The sequence below is a fragment of the Argentina silus genome, assembly GCF_951799395.1.
Source record: "Argentina silus genome assembly, chromosome: 2".
Taxonomy (NCBI): Eukaryota; Metazoa; Chordata; class Actinopteri; order Argentiniformes; family Argentinidae; genus Argentina; species Argentina silus.
Window position 1 is genome coordinate 13,383,112 of NC_139656.1, and position 24,756 is coordinate 13,407,867.

Consider the following 24,756-nt stretch of genomic DNA (forward strand, 5'->3'; position numbering starts at 1 on the left):
CACAGTAGAGAACTCTACTGTGACCTGCTCCCATTCAGCCAAGAACCTTGGGATGATCCTTGACAACCACTTATCCTGTGTGGCAAACATCACAGCGACAGTACGCTCCTGTAGATTCTTCCTCTACAACATCAGGATACATCCATTCCTCACCAGAGAAGCAGCACAACTTTTGGTCCAAACACTTGTGATCTCTCGCCTTGATTACTGCAACGCACTCTTGGCCGGGCTCCCGCCTCCACCATCAGGCCTCTACAGCTCATCCAGAACGCTGCCGCCCGTCTGGTGTTTCTCAATTCTCCCATGTCACTCCCCTCCTCCGCACCCTTCACTGGCTCCCGGCAGCAGCTCGCATCAGATTCAAGTCCCTTGTGCTCACCTACCGGGTGGTAAAGGGAACTGCCCCTCCCTACTTGCAAGCAATGGTCAGCCCCTAAACCCCTGCCCGATCACTCCGCTCTTCCACCTCGGCTGGGCGTCTGGCACCACCACCTCTATGTGGATGAAGCAGCCGCACTACTCGGTCACGGCTTTTCACTGTCCTGGCGCCCCGCTGGTGGAATGAGCTTCCCACTGCTGTCATGATTGCAGTCACTACCAATCTTCCACCGTAGATTGAAGACTCATCTCTTCAGGCTATATCTTAATGGTCCCTCCTAAAGACCTCTTCATCCCCACTACCCCCCTGTACAAGTTTCTCTCCTGAAAAAAAAAAGAAGGAATTTATCCTTCTTCTAACATTGTGACTGCCAATGGCCCCTGGTCTGAGCATTGATTACTTTATCTTATGATGACTGATGGATAGATGATTCACTTACTTAAACAAATGTATTTGTTGTAAGTCACTTTGGATAAAGGCGTCTGCTAAATGCCATAAATGTAAATGTAATGTAAATGTCTTAGAAAATCATGGTGATCACAGAAACTGTCTACATATTAGCACTTAAGTTAAAATGTAAACTACTTTACATCATACCTTTCTGGACAGATAATATTGGTCATCCTTAACTCATTGTATTCTTAAGTCTTCAAAACACTTTTTTCTTCATCGAACCAATTGTAAACTGTAAATGCATATGAATCTACATTGTCAATTAGCCTAATCAAACCTTTCTGTATTCTTGGTGGCATTACCACTGTGGCCAATGGAATGTGGGAATCTTGAATTACTATAAAACATAAAGAAAATATAAATGAATAAACACAATCGACTCAATTGTTTTATTGAAATATGTAAAAAAAAAAAAGTTAACTCAAAGTTAACTCCCTCGATTTCAGTAACCTCAGAGCCGGTACAATGTCATCCAGACAATGAACATCTGAAATAGCAACAAAATTAAGAAGTCACTTATTATGTAACCAACAACCCATGTCAGACATTTTTTCTATATTTTATGAGAAAGCATATAATTACATTATAATGGTTGCATATAATTAGATGTGAAATGACTTGAAAGTAGTATCAGTAAACAATCTAATGTTGTCATGGATGGTGGTAACAAGCCCTTACCTAGAGTTTGCAGCAGCTCCAGGACTAGGGAGCAGAATGCTGGAAAGAATTCCTCATGCACCTTAACCTTGAAAATAATACTGACAGACACACACACACACACACACACACACCTATTTAGTCCTCGTAACTGCTTTTAAAACAGTATCCAAATATATAGAGCTAACACCATATTGGCTTACCTCAAACCTGTTGTAGCAATACAACTCAAACAAAACAGACAGACACATTGGATTTAAAGAAAATGATAGAATCCTTCCAGCCATTTACCTATTAATGTCACTGGTTCCCAGGAGGTTCTGAAGCTCATGGCCAACAGCAGCTTTTGGGAGGGAGACCACTCTTGCCACCTGGTTCACCACCTCACTTGGGGGAGCTCTGTCATCTGTGACAAGGCAGCACAAAGGCCAATAATATTGGCAGATAATATAAATAAAGTACAGAAAGAGGCTGTAGTGCTATATTAAAATGTACAGATGTACCCATACAGTGCTAATAATGAGTAGCAAAGGAAGAATGTGGGAAAGTGGAGGGAAAAATCATTTGAGGAGAGTGAAGTATTGAAATTATGTTTAAATCAGGCAAATATGGCAGGTGTGTGTTAAAAGTTTGCAATAGAAGAACTGTACATTAGAGAGTATTAGGTTTTTTCCAGCCCTACCGAGAGCCAGGACATCACTCAGGTTCCTCATGGCATTGGTAATTTCCCCCAGCCTAATGTAGACTTCATTCATGCGCGGATATACCCCACTGAGGGAGGATACATCAAACAGTTTCTGGAAATGTGACACCATGGACTGAAGGGTGTTTTTAGTGGGGCTCCGTAGCTCCTGTCGAGTGAGAGGAGTAGGTACTTTTTATTAGTCCTGGTCTTCCTCTTAGGCCTGAGGACTGATCCAACTCATATCATTGGCATAATGGGATTGTGTCTAGCCCTCTTTACACAATTGAGATATTACAAAACATCAAGTTCTGACAGAATGCATATAATACAGAATACTGTCTTTTAGATACACTTTCAATAAACGCTAGTCACTGCTGTGAGGACTACCTTATCACCAGTTGCAGTCTCCTCCAGCAAAGTGTCCACCATTAACATCAGGTCCTCCACTTTTATATCCTCAGTAGGTCTACTACCACAGCCTCCTGGCTGCCATGGCAGCAGCCTTAACATCAATTTACTCAGGGCACGGTGCAGGTCCTAGGGACATACACAGACACAAGTAGAAACATAAACAACTGAACTATGAATAGAAAAAAAGGCATTGACAAACAAACAGAATTAGGGAAAGCAAAGTGAGTTTGTTTAACCTGCCAGTAAAAAAATAACAATTTAGATTGTGAGTTAGTTGGAGGGGGTAGACAATCAGCCCACACCTTCAATGACCCCATCTGTTCTGCCCACATCTCCAGAGTGGAGAGGAGCCCATCAAACTCCACCGTCTCTGAGATTTCCTTAGGCCTCTGTCTGTGCAGCCGCAGCGGCGCTCTTGTACCTGTCAAAATCTCACTGATGTCATTCAAGATCTGAAAGTGAAGCACACACACACGTATTTTGGTTATCGAGTATTCTGTCCATCATTCTGATGACTAATCGAGTAATCGGATTGAACATTTTTAAAATTATGTAAGCTATAGCCTTTGCAGCTTAGAACCATTGACATATGCCTATGCTTAGAACCAGATAATAAATTTTTTTTAACATGTAATTTTTTTAGCACTGAGTATGACAATGCAACAACAAAAAAACCCTACTTAATATAGGGCCCTATAACATAATTTTTCCCCTTATTCCGTTTTATTTTTCTCAATTTCGGATTCATGACCATTTTTTTTAAATTACACTTGGAATCATTAAAAGATGACATCAAATTATAGTATGTCTATTATCTAAATTCAAGTGCTTCTAGAATAGCTGCTACAAATGAATCATATAAACATTCACTGCAAATAAGTTTGTGAATAAGAGAATATTGATAAACAAAACATGCAACATACAGGAGGCCCATGCTGTTGAGCTGGGACACTGAAGTCTTTTTTTTTTTTACCAAGTGTCATCTTGTGCCACCAGGCACACACAATATCGTAAAACGAGTGCACCCAGACTCTTGAGTGCACCAAGTCACACCAAGTGACAGAGGTTTTCCTTTGTGTTTTCCTGCTTGTGCACAAGCTGAATCTAGTGGCCTATTCAGTTAACAAAATAAATTCAGGTAGTATTCTATAATTTGCTTTGCAGTTACTGCTGAATTACATTTTGAAAAGCTGTTTTTACCAACATAAGGCCAGTCTCTGCATTGCTAATGTTCGCCAAAGGCTACAAACATAAAGCCAGCTCTGCAGTTGGTGCACAACACACACATATACACACACAAGACATTTCTCCAAAATAATTGGGGTTGAATCACAAATGTATACTCTTCATAAAATATAATTGCCATGTTGCAAATTAAGTTGTTTTCTTATTAAAATTTTCCATATAGCCTAATTCCGTTTTCACATCTGAATTCTGTGATTCCGTTTGCGTTTTCCACATCGGGGAAATTATAAGGCACTATTAATAGAATACTCAAGGCAGACAATTCTAATCAAGGATTTTTTTGTTATGAACTTATTCAAGGAATCGTTTCAGCCCTAACACACACACAATCATAATTACATTAAATTGCATAATAATTTCATAAATAAAAGGAGAATCTCCTAAGAAAATACTAATTGACAACCACTGCAGATTTAGAGAGAACAGGGATTCTCATTTTGAAAAAGGGTTCATTACACCTTCCCTTCAAGGCAGACATCAGACGGTAGAAGTCTCAGACATCCAGCTGCTGACAGATACTCTGCATACTGAGGAATTAAACAATGCAGTAAGGAGAAGGACCTCATAAATTCTGATTAGGCCTGTGACAATCATGAACATTTCAGTAACGATTTATTGTCATGCAAATAACCATTGTTACCGTCATAACGGTATGTGGCGGGTCAAAACAATGATGTACCATATACTGTGTGTGCACCTTTAAGTGAGTAGGGAGCAAGCACAGTAAAGGACAACAGTAAAAAAATTAAAATAAAATAAATACATTAAAAAAAAGGGGTGTGGGAATACTACATATTATACTAGGGTAATGAGAACAGGGATTCACAGTGAATAAAGAACCTTGTTTATGTTTTGTTTTTTTGCTTGACCTGCAAAGTGCTCTGTGTATGTGATAGAAGCGTTATACAAATAAAATGCATTATTATTATTAAAGTGCAATAGTCCAAGTTGTCTTCTACCCAGATACAAATGTTACAATTACCTCCCTCCCCTCCATCTCTGACTGGTCACACCAAGGTGTTAATCTCTCTGTATCCCAGTGACAGAGCTGTGTGAGGTACCCAAATATGCGGAAAGACATTGCACAGCCAGGGAGCAAAAATTCTAATCGCTACGACCCTGTACAGACGCAAAGATCTTTGTTTGAGTATGAACAATATATCTTTTTTAAATGCATGCGTTTATGTCTGACGGAGAGCGAATTGTAATGATATTTTCTAATCATACTTGAACTAGCCCACTTTACACGAGAGATACAGAAGGATCAAGCAGTATACATGCCTTGAGATACCTATGACACAGACTGGCTTCCATGACTGTGAAGTTCCCCACCTCCATGTTGCTCTGCTCAGTGTTGTCCTCTTCTTTAAACACCTGAGCAGACCTGTGGTGGACAGAAGAGGAATAAGATCACTACTGCCTTATAACCTTATACAGTGCCTGTATAGAAAGTCATCATACCCCTTTGAAATAGTTACAAATTGTACAAATTTAGCCATACAACATCAAACTAATGAAAAAAAAGGCGACAGTTCTGAAAATTTATAAAAAATGAAAAACAAGAATAACAGGGTTGGAAAAGTCATCAGTCCCCTGATTTAATACTTTGTAGAGCCACCTTTTGCTGCAATTACAGCCATCAATCTGTTTGGATATGTCTCTACTGGCTTTGCACACCAAGATTGGAGAATATTTGCCCATTCTCCCTTGCAGAATTGTTTGAGTTCAGTCGAATTCCATGGTGAGCGGCGATGGACTGCTCTCTTCAAGTCCATCCACAGATTTTCTATCGGATTTATGTTTAGGATCGTTGTCGTGTTGGAAGGTGAATGACCTGCCCATCTACAGCTGTCTAGCAGAGGGACGCAGGTTGTCCTCAAGAGTTTGGGTGTACTTGGCAGCATCCATTTTCCCTTCAATCCTGACCAATTGCCCAGTCCTCACTGAAGAGAAACATCCCCACAACATAATGTTGCCACCACCATACTTCACAGTAGGTATGGTGTGTTTTGGGTGGTGTGCTGTGTTTGGTTTTTCGCTTGGAGTTCAGTCCAAAAAGTTTAATCTTAGTCGTGTCTGACCATAAAACCTTTTTCCACATGGCAACAGAATCTTCCAGGTGTGTTTTTGCATAGCACAAATGAGACTGAGTGTGGCACTTTTTCAGAAAAGGCTTCTTTCTTGCTACCCTGCCATACAGGCCAGCTTTGTGTAAAGCTTGTGTTGTCACATGCACAGACAGACCAGTCCCAGCCATAAAGACTTGTTAGTCCTTCAAAGTTGCCTTTGGCCTCTTGGTAGCTTCTCTGATCAATGTCCTCCTGGCTCGGTCATCCAGTTTGGACGGACGGCCTGATCTAGGCAAGGTGTTGGTGGCGCCATACGCCTTCCACTTCTTAATGACGCTCTGAACGGTACTCAGAGGGATAGCTAAAGCCTTCGAAATCTTTTTGTAGCCTTCACCTAACTTGTGCCTTCCTACAACTTTATCCCGGAGGCCTTTTGAAAGTACTTTTCCAACCATGGTGAATTCTTTGCAGAACCATGCGCTTCTAGTAGTGGAATCCGCAAGAAACAGCTGGTTTTATTCTGAAGTAATCAAAACCACTACAAATTGATGTCAGGTGGGGGGCAATTAGCCTGGTGTTTGATCTGGAAGTTGATTGGTTGCACCTGAGCAAGTTTATAATGGTATACTCTAAGGGGCTGATCACTTAACCAAACCAGCTATTTCACTAATTAATTTTTAATAATTGTCCAGAATACATTTTTTATTTTCACTTTGATGATGAGGGTTATAATGTGTACATACAGCTCAAAAAAGTTAGATTTGATTTATTTTAATTTCCAGGGTGTAATGTGACAAAAGGTAAAGATTTCACAGGGGTATGATTACTTTCTATAGGCACTGTACAGTTAAGTCTGACAGTTAAGAACAATAGGTCAAGGAACAGAAGGGATTAACTATGAGGTTAGTTTGGTCAGGTGCTTCAATAAAAATAACAGTAGTATTTGTCTCTTGCATTTGTTGTCACCTTGTTTTACTCTGCTTGATGATTCTGTCCATACGCTGCAGTTGATGTTTGTAGGACTTCAGCTCTTTCACTGTAGGCCTGAACAGAAGACTCCTGTCAACTCAAAACTGGTGACATTGTATTGAGATTGTGGGAGATAAAAGATAGGAATCCTCTCAATTTCCGCCTAGTTCAAGTGAACCCCAATTTATCAACCATCTGAGTTTAGCAATTCAAATACATTTTACTAATCACATCGCTGTTCTGAAAAAATACAAATCGAGATATTCAAGTGGGTTATAAGCTTGTATCTGATAAGTATTTGAGTATATAGTAATCATGTTTTTGTTTTTTTACAAAAAGCATCATGTAGAAATGTCCATGCCAACTTTTCAAAAAAGCATCACTGTAGTTTGTTCATGTCCAGGAGCCTGTTTCAGCAATCAATGTTTCACTCTTGAACATATACCTTGATTCTAAATCTTGACTCAATTGTTGAATTTCATTCCTCAGCTGTTCTCTCTGAGCTTTGGTCTCCTTTAGCTGCTGCTGATAAGTCTGTGGGAGACAGCAATATTCTTTACACTGTTCATTTCAAACTAAATCGGTTATGGCGCTTTCCCACTGTCACTTTTGGCACCAGTGCTTGGCCCAAAGCCCCAGACCTTTGCATTTCCATCTCCAACAACGGCTCAAAAAAGCAGAGGGCAATGGCCCCAAGGTCCCCCCCTGACCTGGGACCTTGGGGAGATATTTGGTGGGCTTGGGGGTAGGCGTGCAATGTGTACTGAGTACTCCCATTGTTTGGCTAGGCTAGTCGGAGTCGGGATTGCTTTACTTATTACTTTGGAGTCACGTTTAGAAACATTTATATGCACTATTATGTCTGCTTAGCTGCGGGTAAACACTCATTTCCATTCATGGAAAATGTGACTGGCTCATCGGGTGGCTAACTCAACAATTTATGCTCGTTTTGTTGTAAATTTCCAAACTAAATACATGCACCATATTCAACTACACTCCTTTGAGAGTTTCAAGTCATGTTACTAAGAAAATCACTGGAGAAATACGTTAAATGTGTGAATAGATTTATATATTTATTAAATATTACGAGTAGTCATGGTGGTTTGGGTGAAACCCTCTTGGGTCTGGAAGCACACTTCAGATGACGTAGGATAATTTGCTCATCTCTCAGAATTAATAATTGGTGGAAACACAACACACCAAAAAAAGTCTGGAGTGGGGCCTGGTCTGGAGTGGAAAAGCGCCATTAGAGTGTTTTTCATCACGTGAGTCACCTTCAGAAGGGTTTTGTAGTGGGAAGAGACTTCAGTTGACCCTCTTGTGCTCTGTGTTTGGTCCGGTGACAGTGATCCCCCAGGACCTCCTTTGAGGGACCTGAGGGACAGGCTAGGGGAAAGGCTGATTAGTAAGAGGGGGCTATATTTATTTGATGAGAAATAAGCACAACTAATTAGAAGCCACAACTACTACTTCTACTTACTTTAGCTCATCCTGCAGCTGCTCCATTTGGGCCTCATAGACGTCAATCACATCCAATACCCTAAGGAAAAAACGTTTAACATCACAATGTAAAAGGATTGGTGTACAATGGGAATATGCCATTTTATCAAGGTTGAATACAATTGTATGACAACAAGTGGTGTCCTTCCTACTCAACACACTGAACCTCAACTGACCTGTGCTGTAGGACTTCAAAAATGAAGATTCTAAAGCCATAAATTAGATCCTATCTTGTGATATTATCATGCCACCCCTTTACTTTCTATGGGACTGCTACTTATCTTACAAACCATGAATACTTGATATAAACCGTATGTTTATGTTGTTTGATGTAACTTTTAGAAACATTTATACAATATACAGGATCTGATCCCGGTCTGGGCTTTTAAAAGTCTAGTGAAGGGCTTGGAAGCAGACTCCATAGGAGGACGTTTCCCCCTGTCTCCTTATGCCTCTGCGAGGTGTTTACTGTTACTGCATGCTTTGTATTTTATGTGCTTTAATGTTTTGCTTGTGTGTTGTGTTCTATGTCTTGCTTTTGTACCTTTTAATGCTGGTTGTGTGTTGCTTTTGTGTGTCTACTGTTACACATAGGATCCTGTGTGCTGCTTGTGTGCTTTGCCTTTTGTGCTCTTGGTGTTACTTGCTTAAATGTTGCTTATATGTTGTGTTACTCTGCAGATGTTTGCTTTTATATTGTTTTAAACTGTGTTGCTGCTTTCTCTGGCCAGGGCTCCCTTGAAAAAGAGGTCTCGTCATCTCAATGGGACTCCCCTGGTAAAATAAAGATTAAATTTAAAAATAAATTTAAAAAAGTATGCACTGTTAAAGGTGTAGCATGTACAGAAGGTAGGAGTTTTAAAAGTCCCCACTGGTGTGACGATGTCTTGGGAGTCCAGTGTTTTTTTTTTCAGGTCATTCACCTTGCAAAACAACCACCAGGAGGCATCGTTGAGCATGATGGATATGTTTATGTTGCAAGAGTACTCTACTGTAGCTTGCTGTATGAGTTGTTTCAAACGCTCTGCGTTTTGTACAGCATCATAGCCTCAGTAGGCTAAAAAGGTTGGTCTAGCTTGTATACAGTAGCTTAATTTTAAGGTTGTGATAAGAGCTGTGAAGGATGTTTGAAAAGAGAATGGTTGTTGCGCCATATGCGTATGCACTGTGCGCTGCGGTTTGAGCCATATAACCTTGGTAGGCAAAAAAGGTTTGGTCTTGCTTGTATAGCTTAACTTTATCTTCAATTTTGGATTGGATATCCGCCGAATTTATTCAAGACACCGGCAGTTGCCATTTGTATCAATAAAAAAATGGTGGTCTCCTCCCAAATAGGCAATGGCATTATGATAAATAATGTGTGAACAAAACAAGATTACATTACATTATTTCATTTGTTCCATGTTTTAACAAAAATCTAGATTTAGCTGACTGGTAGTTGTTCTCTATGACAACTGTAGCAAACAGACCTGTGTCAACACATCTCAGTTTTGGCGCGTTTCTATTCACAGACTAAAACCTAAAATCCAGTGTGACTGGAGCAAGATGCTCCCGAGCCAGCCTGGAGTTTAATGTTTATCGTGATATACTGAATGGTTGATGGGGGAGGGTAATCTTTTTCTTTATTGTTTCTGATTAACAAACAAAGGTGTGACAATTTATCCAGCACACTCTCTCCCTTCAAACGATCCACCAAAAAGTGCTAAATCCTTACTCCTGTCTTGCATGAAAATGTGTTGCATTATTAAAGCCGACTCACGCTTATTCATGTCAGACTACGCTAAAGATTCCCCCCGCTTCTCAGTGCATATGAACATATTTATGTCCATGTAGCTGAAAGGCACGGAATCAACTGAGAAACATAATATCTATGAGTTAATTAATATGTAATTTCGCAGACACACTGCCACATATATTCCATGTCTGACATAATTTTGTGTGTCCGTGAAGACATTAATTATTTCTAAATTAAGGTTCATCCAAAGACATCATCACCCCTCACAGCATTTTAGGCAGCACCCCCTCAAAAAATATAATTGTGCTAAAACATTTCCACCGCTTCTCTGCGCTGTGAGAGAATGCTTGATGACGGTATGAGAGTAGATAGGACTTGGTCCCATTGCTTGGTCCTTGTTAAAATAACCTGATATTTAAACCATTTCCACTCTTCATCTCTGCAATTCATGAGCTGCTATAATAAACTTGATTTTGCCAATCTATCTGATAAGGCAAACCATTCTGTTTGTCATAGCCTCTGTAGGCTAAAAAGGTTAGTCTAGCTTGTACACAGTAGTTTGACTTTATCTTCAATTTTGCCTGTATTGGATATCAGATGAACTTATGCAAGGGAGCTACAGCCTAAAACGTTACGAGGGGGTGGAGGGGTAGTGTTGCATATCATATGTAATTCTGGTGACTTTTGACAGGAGAATGGGTGAATGGAATATTTATATTATGGAGGACGATTATTGACAGCTGGTGCCGTTCCAAGATTAGGGAGGACGATTATTCATTTTTTTGTTACATTTTTATTACAGCCAGGGACAGGGACGGACTGGAGACAGACTGGAGACAGACTGGGGGGGGGGGGCTGACTATATGCCGTGTGTCATAGAGATCCGATCATTTCATGCTTTTCACTCACACTAACCACTATGTTATTCTCCCGTCAAAAGTAACCAGAATTGCTTGTTTAACAATCTTTTCCTGTCCTTGGTACTGTATATTAGCTTATTACAGTAAAACTGTCCCGTTTGGCTCTGACTAAGGTATATCTTATCATATGAGATCATCCTCTGTTCACGAAGTAGTGATTACAATTCACAATTTATCCTATTACTTGTGACCTTATTAGTGATCAAAATAATTGACAAACACTTTCCAGGAAATGAAAATAATCCTATGGTGGTTATTGTTTGTACGCCCTGTAAAATGCGTGCTGACAAATGTAAATATACATGGATGTTTGCAAGTGCTGAAATGTCAGCCTGTACCTATTAAACCCCTACCTACTGTAGTTTTGCAAGTTGCTGCCCTCTTTGGCGGCACAAAATCTGAAAACTTACAATTATGCTACATTTTCTAATGCCAGCAAATGTGTGCATATCCACAAAACAAACAAATGGTATGTAAAGGCCAGTGTTCGGCTACAACACCAGATTTAAAAAAAAAAGTCTGGTCTGGACCAAAATAAGGCTCACCAATGAACGTACTTCATCATGCGATCTTATTCCTTGATCGCTACCAATTTATCATGACGCAACGATAAGACAACATATTTTTGCCAGGCTACTTACTGCTGGTCCTCAGGTGAGTGCGATTGGGCTGATCTTTTGTGGATCTGCTGAAAGACCTGGTTTTGCCTGGCAACTCGCCTCTCCTTCTCTTTAACAGTGAAGTACAACTTCCTCTGCAGCTGGGAAACCACCTCTTTCTCTTCTGACAACTTCTTCTCTAGGGATTGCCATCGTCTCTACCAGTGGACATGCAAAAAAACAAGTTAATTTTTATTGATTTAAGGGGGTACATTCTGTTGGAAAATGTGCATCTCTCTTGGCACCTGTGCATCCATCTTGTCCTGCTGAAGTTGGTGCACTTGGCTGTGTTGCTGCACAGCCTTGCCAATGTAGCTGTCTTCCAGATCCTTGCTCTTCACTCCATCCAGGACTCCCTCCAGCTCTGTTGCCCTGTGAGACTGCTGGGCAGCTCGACTCTGGTGCTGCTGAGCCTCCTCTCTTTATCAAAACATAGAATGGCACACAAAGACAATTCAACGTGTTAAATCAGTTTCTTAATCCTGGAACTTGTGACAAACAATGATCCATACTAATGCTTGATAATAATTCACTTGAATATCTCATGAAAATGTCATGCCATCCCATCATAAAGGGAGAGAGACCTCAATTGTTGGTCTATAGATTGTAATCATTTTTCCTAAAAACACACTGCCAAAAACATCTATCATGAATGTGTAAAAGCTTTGGGGGTGGTCTCCCTGTCATGCTCCAGCTGAGCAAGTGATAACTCAGGTAAGGATCTTGCACCTGCCGGTCTCACTATACTGCTCATGTCACTATTGTGTGACAACAGGTGGTTGGCACAAAAGAGGATCTACATTATTAAGCAGATGGGACAATCATACAAACCTGAGCTGACAGATATTTCATAATCAAGTACTCACTAGCTAAAAACCTACCAACAAAAACATGACCAAGAGGCTAGACAAAGGACCAAATGGATGATTATCATAAACTGAATCTCTAGGATTTACTGGAAAAAAGCTGACTCACGCCAACTGACGTACCAGTCAAAAGTTTGGACACACACTCATTCAATGGGTTTTCTTTATTTTTTATTATTTTCTACATTGTAGATTAATATTGAAGACATGAAAACTATGAAGGAACACATATGGAATTATTGGAGCAAGCCTTTGGAGCAGAATGTGTTCTAAAGTGTACAGAAACACCGTATCTGCTCAGGTACAAGCAAATGCCTCCAATTTCATTGGATGGTGCTTCATCATACAGTAAGTAAGCCAAAACATACTGCCATAACAACTAGGGAGTTTTTCAGGGCCAACAACTGTCAAGTTTTTGACTGGCCAAGGCAATCTTCAGATGTAAATCCAGTTTAACATGCACTTCATATCCTGATAAGATTTTAGGCAAAAATACCTCAAAACAATCAACAACTGAACATGGCTGCATGGCTCTGGTGGGGTCAATGGGTCGCAGCCTTCAGGCAGTTATTGCATGCAAAGGATTGTTGACCAAATACTAAAACATGAGTGCTGCATTTGTACATTTGATAAATCTGTCCCATCACTTTTGGGTGCCCTGAAACAAGGCGACTATGCATAAAAAGTGTTATAATTTCTGAATGGTGAAACCAATATGTACACAAATACAAGCTGAGAATATCTACTTTAACCCCATAGAAATTGTTTGATTTCAAATCAAAACTTCTGGAGTGTAAAGCCAAAAGAGGAAAAGATGCTTCCCTGTCCCATTACTTATGCAGGGTATATAATATATAATATCAGGGAGATATTGGATAGTGGTTATTTACGTCAGTTGGCTGTTGGTCTGGATAAGCTCCTGAATGATGGTCTGCCTCCTCTCAGAGTCTGTGAGCATCGTCCTCAGCATAGTCCTAAGGTCAAAGGCTGACTTCTTCTCCAGAAGAACCAAATCTAGGAGAATGTGACAAATATTGGGTATCCCTGGTGGATATATAAGCAGCAATCATCTCTACTCCTGGCTTCAGCACAGTGATGGGGAACGATAATGTAGATAAGACATTCAACACAAAACACACGCTGGAGACCCCCAATAGCCAACTAGCATGAGGCATGTACCATATGGCATGTTTTCCTCTGGGACAGGCTTATTACAGAAAGTGGAGAGTTTGAATGCTCACTTAGAGGAAACAATGCACAGACAGCAGGTGCCATAGTAACTGCTCTGAAGCATTTGCACTGAACATAATCCAACAAAATAATGTTTAATGTTACCTGCAAGATTATTGTTTCCAATTGGATCAGCAAAATGAACGGGATTGAACCCATGGTGCTGGAGAAGTCTGTTCACAGAATTCCACTCAGTCTGCTCCTGCTGCAAAGTTCAAGCACAGAGAAAAACTAGCACTTCACCAAGTCCATTAAAAAACACAAGTATTGTAGGGAAGCTGCTTCAAATTATCAAAAGCAATTATGTGTATTTGATTGTGCTTAACTAGAAAATAATTAATAACGCTTGAAAAAAAGAAAAGGGTTAGGAAAATGTTTTTTTAAAAGTATTTAAATGCATATTTTTGACTAAAGCTCTACCTGGAACTGGGTGTAGGTCCACAGATAAACATATGTATTGTCTCTTGACTGAAACACAGAATTTGATTTCTTCCAGTCCATCTCTTCTCTTGCTAAAGTTGTCTCTCCTCACAGTACAGTATAGACCAGTATAAAAGTAACCTGATGAAGAAACTTGCTGTATAGTTCCTCTATACATTACAGAGGTGGGTAGTACTAAAGTTCTATGCCAGCCCCTTTTTGCCAGCCCCTTTTGGCCACCATCACATTGACAATGACAGTCTACACACTGTAGGTTAGTCTTGACTAGAGGACAGGACAACAAACAATGTCAACGTATGCACAACACACACCGCTTTTTTGATTTGGCAATACCTGTTCCATCTTCTCTTCACCTACATGGATAAAATGACACACGTGTTATTTAGGATTATGCAGTTGTACCGCACTCAGTAATAGTTAGCCCAATATATGGCTAGCTGGATTAGCTCCATACTCAGGGCTTGATAATATTAACATTAACATATAATGGTAACATTGTTACCCGTTTTGAAAAGCATCATAACCATCCATAAAATGTTCCTAGTACTGCACAGTTCTGTTTGAAATAACATTGTGTTAACTATAACTAACTTTACTGCTAGCTAGTTGCTCGTTCTCCTTGTCTAGCCGGATAGCATCCTCCTCTGTGCAGTCCTATGCACAGACATATGACGAACCACCACGAGTCAGTGAAATAAAGATGTTATCACAAACTGTCTTGACTCTGTCTTGCGTTTTTATTTCGATATAAATCTTCGATTTTATCTGTTCATAGCCGGACTGGATGCTATCTGGCTAGTCTTTCTCCTACTACTAAAAGCCTAGTTAGAGTCGGAGATATTGTCATGTATCGAAATAAAAATGACCACGCCAAGAAGATACACGTTTGAAATAAAATCCTACTTTCGTTCCTCGGGTGGTTGTCCATCGATTTGGTTATCAAGCGTGCCAAATGTAGCTCGACGGTCATCTAATAGCGAGCTAAGGGATGTTAGCGAGCTAACTTTTAACAAATGAATAGTAAAGTTAGCTCGCTTCGTCGAAAGGTGCGTTTATTTGTACTTTGAAAGGGACATTTGGCAAGCTTGATGCCTGATACGATGGACAACCGCCCTACCAGAATGTTTTGAAATGGCTAGCTAATATTCTTACTTGTCAAAATGTGTCTGCTCTTCGCGCGATTCAGCCTGATGATGTCAGCGCAGGTTTTTGGTAGGCTGCTTTTTCATATCTGGACTGTAGGTGGAGCCAGACACATGATGATGACACTGGGCACCAGCGTCGAACGTTCAAAATGTGTGGCCAAATTAACTCAAAGTAACTTCCAACCAACTATTCTACGCCCCTATCGCTCCCATAGTTTTTTTGTTCATATAGATAGACATTGTACCTTCAGGGTAAACCATCTGACGATACGGTGTATTACTATTATTGGAGGATTTTGTAACCTATACATCTTGGACATTTCCCAGAACTGGATAATCCAACTACAAATACAGAGATTTATAAACAAATGCATGGGAGTTGATCTCGACCGACATTTTCCACAGAAAACTGTCAAAACCAACCATTACCTGGAAAACAGGTCAGCTCTTCACCGTTCTCACATACTCAATGGTCAACATGCCACAGGTACAAATGGATCTTCTTCTGGTTTCCTGGGTGTTTTTTTCTCCCGTCACGAGGCCTCTCTATGTCATGAGGCCGACCTGGCAATGTGAGCAAGGCATCCTTTCGCTAATTTTGCAAGTTCAAACCAAGATTCATGCACAATGTCTACTGCACCTCTGTTCAGCCCCTATTACCTTGGCTCCAGACACTGCTTGCTTTGCTATTGTCAAAAGAGTCAAGGGGTCTCATTTTTCTTGAGCAAAACAATGCACAAAGTTGCTCAAAATATTTCAAAAGAGGGGATGGGACACAGAATTAACATATTAATGGTGTACATGCCAAGATATTTTTCATTTTAATTGGTATATTTCTTTTTAATTATTAGGTTTTAATCCAGAGAGACTAGAGAAGCTGTCCAAGTCCTTAATAAGACCTATGAGTGATCTGGATTGTGGACTCAAGAAAAAGCTTGTATCGTCTGCATACATTGACACTTTTCTGTTTAACCCTTGAATATCTAACCCCTTGATCATATTATTGAATCAGATTTTAGTTGCTATTATCAATTATCGAGTATTGGACAAGCTTGTTTAACACCTCGACAGTTCAATACTCTCCTCTCTGAGAAGTATCCATTATTCATTATTTTACACCTCGGGTTGCTATACATAACTTTAACCCAATTTATAAGAGATTCTCCAAAATGAAAGAAGAAGGCATTTATAAATAAATTCTAATCACACTTTGTGAAAAGCCTTTTCGAAATCTGCAATGATGACCAGGCCTGGTTTCTCTGAAGTAATTGTCGGATGTTATCTCCAATGTATCATGAAATCCTGTCTGAGCAAGATGAATAACATCTGCTAAGACCTTCTTAATTCTGTGCACTAAACACTTTGCCAGGAGTTCTGCATCACAACATTGTTGGGTAAGGGTCCTACAGTTGTTTAAATAGACTGGGTCTTCATACTGACCACCCGGTTCCTGTTTTAGTAATAGCGAGATCAGACCCTCTTGTTGCATATCGGATAGTTTGCTGTTTTTGTAGGAAAGGTTAAGACTTCTTTACTTCTTTCAGTATCTAAAAAAAAGTTGTATATACAGTGCATTCGGAACATATTCAGACCCCTTCACTTTTTCCACATTTGTTATGTTACAGCCTTATTCTAAAATGGATTAAATTATTTTTTTCCCCCTCATCAATCTACACACAATACCCCATAATGACAAAGCCAAAACAGGTTTTTAGAAATGTTGCTAATTTAAAAAAATATAAAAAACTGAAATATCACATTTACATAAGTATTCAAACCCTTTATTCTGTACTTTGTTGAAGCACCTTTGGCAGTGATTACAGCCTCAAGGCTTCTTGGGTATGATGCTACAAGCTTGGCACACCTGTATTTGAGGAGTTTCTCCCATTCTTCTCTGCAGATCCTCTCAAGCTCTGTCAGGTTGGATGGGGAGCGTCGGTGCACAGCTATTTTCAGGTCTCTCCAGAGATGTTCGATCGGGTTCAAGTCCGGGCTCTGGCTGGGCCACTCAAGGACATTCAGAGACTTGTCCTGAAGCCACTCCTGCGTTGTCTTTGCTGTGTGCTTAGGGTTCACCTTGGAAGGTGAACCTTTACCCCAGTCTGAGGTCCTGAGCACTCTGGAGCAGGTTTTCATCAAGGATCTGTATGTACTTTGCTCCGTTCATCTTTCCCTCGATTCTGACTAGTCTCCCAGTCGCTGCCACTGAAAAACATCCCCACAGCATGATGCTGCCACCACCATGCTTCACTATAGGGATGGTATTGGTCAGATGATGAGCAGTGCCTGGTTTCCTCCAGACGTTACCCGTGGCATTCAGGCCAAAGACTTCAATCTTGGTTTCATCAGACCAGAGAATCTTGTTTCTCATGGTCTGAGGGTCATTTCGGTGCTTTTTGGCAAACTCCAAGTGGGCTGTCATGTGCTTTTTACTGAGGAGTGGCTTCCGTCTGGCCACTCTACCATAAAGGCCTGATTGGTGGATTGGTGCAGAGATGGTTGTCCTTCTGGAAAGTTCTTCCATCTCCACAGAGGAACTCTGGAGCTCTGTCAGAGTGACCAGTGGGTCCTTGGTCACCTTCCTGATGATGGCCTTTCTCCCCCTATTGCTCAGTTTGGCCGGGTGGCCAGCTCTAGGAAGAGTCTTGGTGGTTCCAAACTTCTTCCATTTAAGAATGATGGAGGCTACTGTGTTCTTGGGGACCTTCAATACTGCAGAAATGTTTTTGTACCCTTCCCCAGATCTGTGCCTCGACACAATCCTGTCTCGGAGGTCTACAGACAATTCCTTTGACCTCATGGCGTGCTTTTTGCTCTGACATGCACTGTCAACTGTGAGACCTTATATAGACAGGTGTGTGCCATTCCAAATCATATCCAATCAATTGAATTTACCACAGGTGGACTCCAATCAAGTCATAGAAACATCTCAAGGATGATCAATGCAAACAGGATGCACCTGAGCTCAATTTCGAGTGTCATAGCAAAGGGTCTGAATCCTTAAGTAAATGTGATATTTCAGTTGTTTTTTTTTATTTTTTTATAAATTAGCAAACATTTCTAAAAACCTGTTTTCGCTTTGTCATTATGGGGTATCGTATGTAGGTTGATGAGGAAAAAAAATAATTTAATCCATTTTAGAATAAGGCTGTAACATAACAAAATGTGGAAAAAGTTAAAGGGTCTGAATACTATCCAAATGCACTGTATACCTGGAAATGGCAGCACTAAGTCCTGGAGGGTTAATTGTTACATGTTAATCATTGATAATTATCCTTATGGATTGTTTAACGATGTTAATGATATTGATTTGTTGACTTTTTCATATTGCTAAAGGTGACATTTTCTAATCATTTCAAATGTGTAGGAAGGTACATTGCACTACAAGCTCTAACCTTTCAACCTGCCTCAAATCTGCCTTCAAATAAACGCGATTGGCTATTCGTATGTCACACGCTTTATCTCCGACAACATTGGGACAATTTTTACGAAACTTGAGTGCACGACGCATCCTGCCATACAGATGCGGCATTTACTAAATTAAACTTATTGGCCCAATTTTGACAAAACTGGCGAAAGATGCATCTTGCCATAGAGATTGTTTAGGAGTTTCGAGGTGACGCCGATTCATCTCGTGACGGTGCGGATAAACATTGTATGAAGAGGAGAGTGCACCTTTTGGCCAATTGACTGTTTTCAAATAATACTGTCAAATCCTTGAAAATTATTCAAATTTGCACAACAAGCTCTAACCTTTCAGCCTACCTCAAATCTGTAGACTGCCTTCAAATAAACTCGATTGGCTATAAGTAGCAAGGCTGATAATGAATCAAATAAGCACTACAGGTTCTGGTAACTTTTCAGTCTGGCTACGAATGCAGCTGTAAGACATGTAGCTTAACGAATTTAACCAATACGGAAACCGTAGTTGTGTAATTGGTTTATAGCCACATGTGTATCCACATAATTTGCCTGTGCAAATATTTTATTTTAGCTATGAATTTGGGAATATATTTTGAGAAATCAACACAAAGCTGTCAGACTGATGGAAATATTGGCTCTGCAAATACACTCACCGACCACTTTATTAGGTACACCTGTTCAACTGCTCGGTAACGCAAATATCTAATCAGCCAATCACATGGCAGCAACTCAATGCATTTAGGCATTTAGACGTAGTCAAGACGACCTGCTGAAGTTCAAACCGAGCATCAGAGAAAGGTGATTTAAGTGACTTTGAACTTGGCATGGTTGTTGGTGCCAGACGGGCTGGTCTGACTATTTCAGAATCTATCTACTGGGATTTTCACGCACAACCATCTCTAGGGTTTACAGAGAATGGTCCGAAAAAGAGAAAATATCCAGTGAGCGGCAGTTCTCTGGGCAAAAATGCCATGTTGATGCCAGAGGTCAGAGGAGAATGGCTAGACTGGTTCGAGATGATAGAAAGGCAACAGTAACTCAAATAACCACTCGTTACAACCAAGGTATGCAGAAGACCATCTCTGAACGCACAACACGTCGAACCTTGAAGCAGATGGGCTACAAAAGGGGGTCCAACCCTGTACTAGCAAGGTGTACCTAATAAAGTGGCCGGTGAGTGTATTTTGTCTTAGCCTATTTGTGAAATTTGTGTTTGAAGTAAAGACATCTTGTATCAATAAGAGTTAGTACGATAGAAGCCTAAAGGCGCCCACAATTATTTTTGCTATTTGGTCACAGAAGGTGATCGCACCAAGAGAAAAGCCCTCCCTGTGCGCAACGGGGACACAGCACTGTAAAACACAGAAAACCAGAGTGTCATAGTAAAACGTTCATGAATAAACGTCTTGCTTCATTCACAGGCTTCTCCATCACTCTCATTTTATAGAGGGGCGCTACATCATTTGTGGGGGACAACATGTTTACTGTACACTTGTTATTCGATTAGTCGATTTCATTAGCTTGTGAAAGATAGGCTACAGTCGACCATATCCACAACATTAATGTCACTCTTGCGGAGACAATGTTTACAACTCCCACCTCTATTGTAATTGGTGTTGAGACGATTCTATGAATTTCGTGCATGGACTATATCCAATGGCCGTTTCGATAGGTTCCTGGAAAATACTGTATGTGCTTCATTCTAACAGCTCTCACTGCCCCTCCTACAAGTATCGCTGCTGTCAGGGCGCGGAGTGGGACGTTACTATCTTCAGCAGGCTACCCGGCAGTAAAGAGACTCTTTCCACGTAATCTATCCGACTAAACTCTACCAATCAGCAAAATATGATGCAGTCCTTTTAATGATTTTGGAATATTCAGGATTGATTGATACCGACTGCGCTGCTTAATCTAGGCTATATGTGTTTAATTTCCGTCGTAGCCGACAATTGCTTTCCTTTTGTTACTTCGTGTTTTTTATGTGGTCTGCTCTCAGCCTCGAAACAGGATCACTCCATCGATATTCCTTGCCATAATTGGTATTAGGAATAAGTTGTGCGCAGTAAGTCAGGATTTTCTCTCTTTCTTTTACTTCGGAATTGTGTACCTTACTGTAATAGACACAACCATTCGGCTATAGCCTATTAAGATTGATTTAATACAAAGGGTTCTTTTGTGTTGTAAAGTTGAATACAGCCTACAGTAGGATAGTGTGTTTTGTAAACATCACAACGGTAGCCAGTAGGCTACATTAAAGTCACCACGATATTGTTAGAATTGTGAGCTGCATGCTATTAATGATGATATAAAACTAGGTGAAGTCGTCAGCAGTCAGTAGGTGTGCCACGTAATGTGACGTGCTACAATATAATGATGTACAACAATTATTTGTATTCATCTCAGTGTATAGAAAATGGCAACTGCTCTCAGTGGCCGAAATCCGGGTGGACGCGGACCAAATCAACGCAAAGGTCGAATTTTAGGCATTATTGACGCTATTCAGGATGCAGTCGGACCTCCAAAACAAGCCGCAGCCGACCGCAGGACGGTTGAAAAAACATGGAAACTTATGGACAAAGTTGTAAGTTTAAAGGCACATTCTCTAATGTTCTGCTGTGGTCAATTAAATACATCATATATAGGACCCATTGATTCTCAAACAATATGAATAGGCCTACATGTCAGGTTTTTAGCACACTTAATTGTTTGTAAACAATATATTTGTTAACAAACAATGTATAGCTTTGAAAAATGTTTAAAACTATAATTTTAATATTTTGGATTGTTAAGGTAAGAGCTCTATTTATGAATTTGAGTGGTCACAACTCTCAACTAGGCCTATACCAAAATATATATGCCATTTGACTGAAAAACAAATTAAGGATTGCACCTTTAGTTGCATTCACTCCGCATCTGGTAGCCCAGAAGTGAGCTAGTCTATGCATAAGCCTAACACCACTTCCCCCCTCTACCCCTCACGCCTATTTCCAAAATGGTTGACAACCATCATTGTGGGGCAATTATTAGAACTGTCAGAAGGGCCACTGTTAACATTCTGTTTCTCTGCAGGTTCGTCTCTGTCAGAACCCTAGGCTACAGCTGAAAAACAGCCCCCCATACATCTTGGATATCTTACCTGACACGTACCAGCACCTGAGGCTAATATTGTGCAAATATGAGGAGAACCAGAGACTGACTCAGCTCAGCGAGAATGAGTACTTTAAGGTTTACATTGATAGCCTGATGAAGAAATCGAAACGGGCTATACGGCTTTTCAAGGAAGGCAAAGAGAGGATGTACGAGGAACAATCCCAGGACAGGTATGAACAAAATGAATCTCCTTGCGACAATAACCACATGTTACATCAGCTTCTTTGTTGGTTACTTTGATGTAAGTGTTTTTGGGGGAGATGTCCAACCAAAACCAAGCCAATCATGATGAGGCCCTGGTAGCCTATTTGAAATGGGTGATTGAAAATGTTTGATTTGTTAGACCTACCTTGTTAGCATGTTATCTACAGTGGTGGCTTGAAGTTGCCAAGTTGCTAAGTATTGTCAGCTGATATCCTTCCAGTGTGAAAGAAATAAAATGGGAAGGGGAAGTCTATCCTTTGGTGGCCAGAGCTAGACTAAACTTAATTATATTTATTTCTATAGCGCTAAACCTCTGATTAATATGAATCTCCCAAAACTGGATACAAGCACAAGGTTAGGCAACCCTGATGGAGATGAGAACTGAAGTGGGTGAGAGGTTTGTCCACTACGCTGGGGTGACAGAGAGGACACAGTGGTAGTTTTTACTCTGGGCCACTCTGTGACAGTCTGCCACCACAGTTGTATCTGCAAGCTGTGACAAATCTAACAGGTATTGGTTAATGGTCTGCCACCATCTGGCCTGTCACCCTAATTTACATCAAATTATGTAATCTGTGATCTATTCTGTTGTGCTGAAGGGCATGAGACTGACTAAGGGATCACATTGAGAGAGAGAGAAGAAAAAAAAAATATATATGTTGCTTTGTTTTGCATACCTTGTCAGCCACTCTGTAAATCAAAGTGGTGTTTTGTCTCTCTCCTTCTGTACTTGAAAGTCATGTTTGCTTCATGTTTTCGAACACTTTGTTGTCTACATGAAAGAGGAACAGAATAAGTGATCTCCTAGGAGAGAGGCATCACTCAGATGGGGCAGGTGTTTACTTTAAGCGTGTAACGACCTCACTGCCAAACATCCTGTTGAGGAGAAGACCTACTCCTAATGGCAGACAAGCAAAATGTCGAGCCACAAGAAGTTACAGCATAGCTCACAACAAGCACAGTTTCACACCTGTTTAGTGCCAGACTGCTGTTCAATCATGCCTCAATCTGGTCACAGCAACCATGTTAATTGTAAAGAAGAGGCTAAAAGGTCAGTTTACTGCTTGTTTTGCACTCAGTGAATCAGAACGGCATGGTCTACTGTATCTGGGCATGGTCTACTGTATCCTTTTCCATGTAAAAGGACCTATGTGGACCAAAATGTGAAATTTATCAGAGCATATCAAATTGGGTGTCAAATGAAAGCTAAGAGTATATTTTTTGGATATGAAGTCAGAATACATTTCTCAGCCATCTTCCATAATAAGAATAAGGATAAGCAAAGGCTTTGACTTCTGGTCAATCATATGGAAAAGTGTCTAAGAAAAACATAGAACCTCATTAATGTTCAAGTATGACCCTGGTCAACTAATATCAACACTTATTTTGTTTTTAGGAAATGGTTTTGCTTCTTAAGTTTAAGAGTCATTGCCCAGTCTCCGGGTCATTCTGTTACCAAAACACACATACTTAAGTGTAAGATATTTTTCAAATCGGTAACAGAATGACCAAATCAAATTGGTAGTGGAATTTTCTATGTGGAAAATTGAATTGCCTAATTCACTTATTGTACAGGTTGTACTGAACCTAAAAGGGTTCTTCGCCTGTCCCTGTGGGAGAACCTTTTAACGAACCCTTTCATGTTCCATGTAAAACCCTTTTCACAGAGAGCTCTACATGGAACCCGAAAGGATCCTACATGAAACTGTAAAAGGGTTACAAAAGGGTTCTTCCACAGAGACAGCCAAAAATCGAACCCTTAACCGACTAGACAACAGAATCCAGTTATTTTTTTCGAAATCTCCGGTGACAGTGCTAGGCGATAACCAATCAGAGGATGGATAAAGGCTAAGATTTCTGAATGGTATAAAACCATACTTTAGTTCCACTGAATACTTTAATTCCTACTGTTAAAACAAAGCCTTTTTTGAACATGCTAATGTGCACCACCAAACAAGCGATCTACGACAGATTCTTTGGATCTTTTGCAGACAATAAATAACTTTTTCATTTAACAGAGGCTATCTCTGAGGCAAACTAGGAGCAGATTGGGTGTCTCTGTCTGCACATGATGTAGGCCTACTTGTATTTTATTTAAAAGTGTAGGCTATTGTCTTTTGGTACAATGAAGAATAAGATACTGAAAACCACAAATGTCACATTAAATGAAGAGTTTCAAAGACAGATTTATGTTTCTTGTGTTTTGTAAGTTTTTTTTTAATCAATTTCCCTTTTTAATGTTGTATAGTATATAAGTTGATGAAGTAATACATTATTACCTTTAATGAGAATGTCTATTGTATAGTTCTACCTCTGTCCTTATTTGGGACAGAGTGGCTACATCATCATATAAAGAATGACATTCAAATCCAGAAATGATGCATTTCTGTAGGGGACCCATGCAGTCATTCTGTTACCATCATTCTGTTATTGGATGTAAATCCACTTAACTGCTCAACAACCAAAATAGATATTTTCAAACTCAAGATATCATATGATAGCTAACACTCCACTCTTTCTGCAGACATATTTGAATCTTAATTAGATATTAAACAGAGTTTTGGGGAAACATGGTTATATAAAAAACCCAGGGAGATGTTATGGTCATTCCGTTA

General features: G+C 40.1%; 2 protein-coding genes across 3 annotated transcripts in view; one reads left to right on the top strand and one right to left on the bottom strand.

Moving 5' to 3' along the window:
• Positions 1 to 1,202: 1,202 nt before the first annotated feature.
• On the bottom strand, positions 1,203 to 14,337 carry cep70 (centrosomal protein 70). The gene is made up of 16 exons (XM_083697493.1): positions 14,199 to 14,337; positions 13,884 to 13,983; positions 13,439 to 13,562; positions 11,928 to 12,102; positions 11,665 to 11,840; positions 8,349 to 8,408; positions 8,143 to 8,254; positions 7,314 to 7,402; positions 6,866 to 6,943; positions 5,163 to 5,214; positions 2,888 to 3,037; positions 2,562 to 2,711; positions 2,172 to 2,340; positions 1,781 to 1,895; positions 1,511 to 1,590; positions 1,203 to 1,319 (listed from the first exon to the last, which is right to left on the bottom strand). Exons 1-16 carry the CDS (start codon positions 14,277 to 14,279, stop codon positions 1,249 to 1,251), a joined length of 1,782 nt encoding a protein of 593 aa, XP_083553619.1. The 5' UTR covers positions 14,280 to 14,337; the 3' UTR covers positions 1,203 to 1,248.
• Positions 14,338 to 20,557: 6,220 nt separating this feature from the next.
• cblb (Cbl proto-oncogene B, E3 ubiquitin protein ligase) overlaps positions 20,558 to 24,756 on the top strand; it is a 65,810-nt gene continuing 61,611 nt past the window's right edge. For both annotated transcript variants that reach the window (XM_083687369.1, XM_083687370.1), the window contains exons 1-3: positions 20,558 to 20,849; positions 21,191 to 21,368; positions 21,857 to 22,107. In XM_083687369.1, the coding sequence (XP_083543495.1) occupies positions 21,201 to 21,368; positions 21,857 to 22,107 (419 nt within the window). In that variant the 5' untranslated portion in view covers positions 20,558 to 20,849; positions 21,191 to 21,200. The remainder of the gene's footprint in view (positions 20,850 to 21,190; positions 21,369 to 21,856; positions 22,108 to 24,756) is intronic.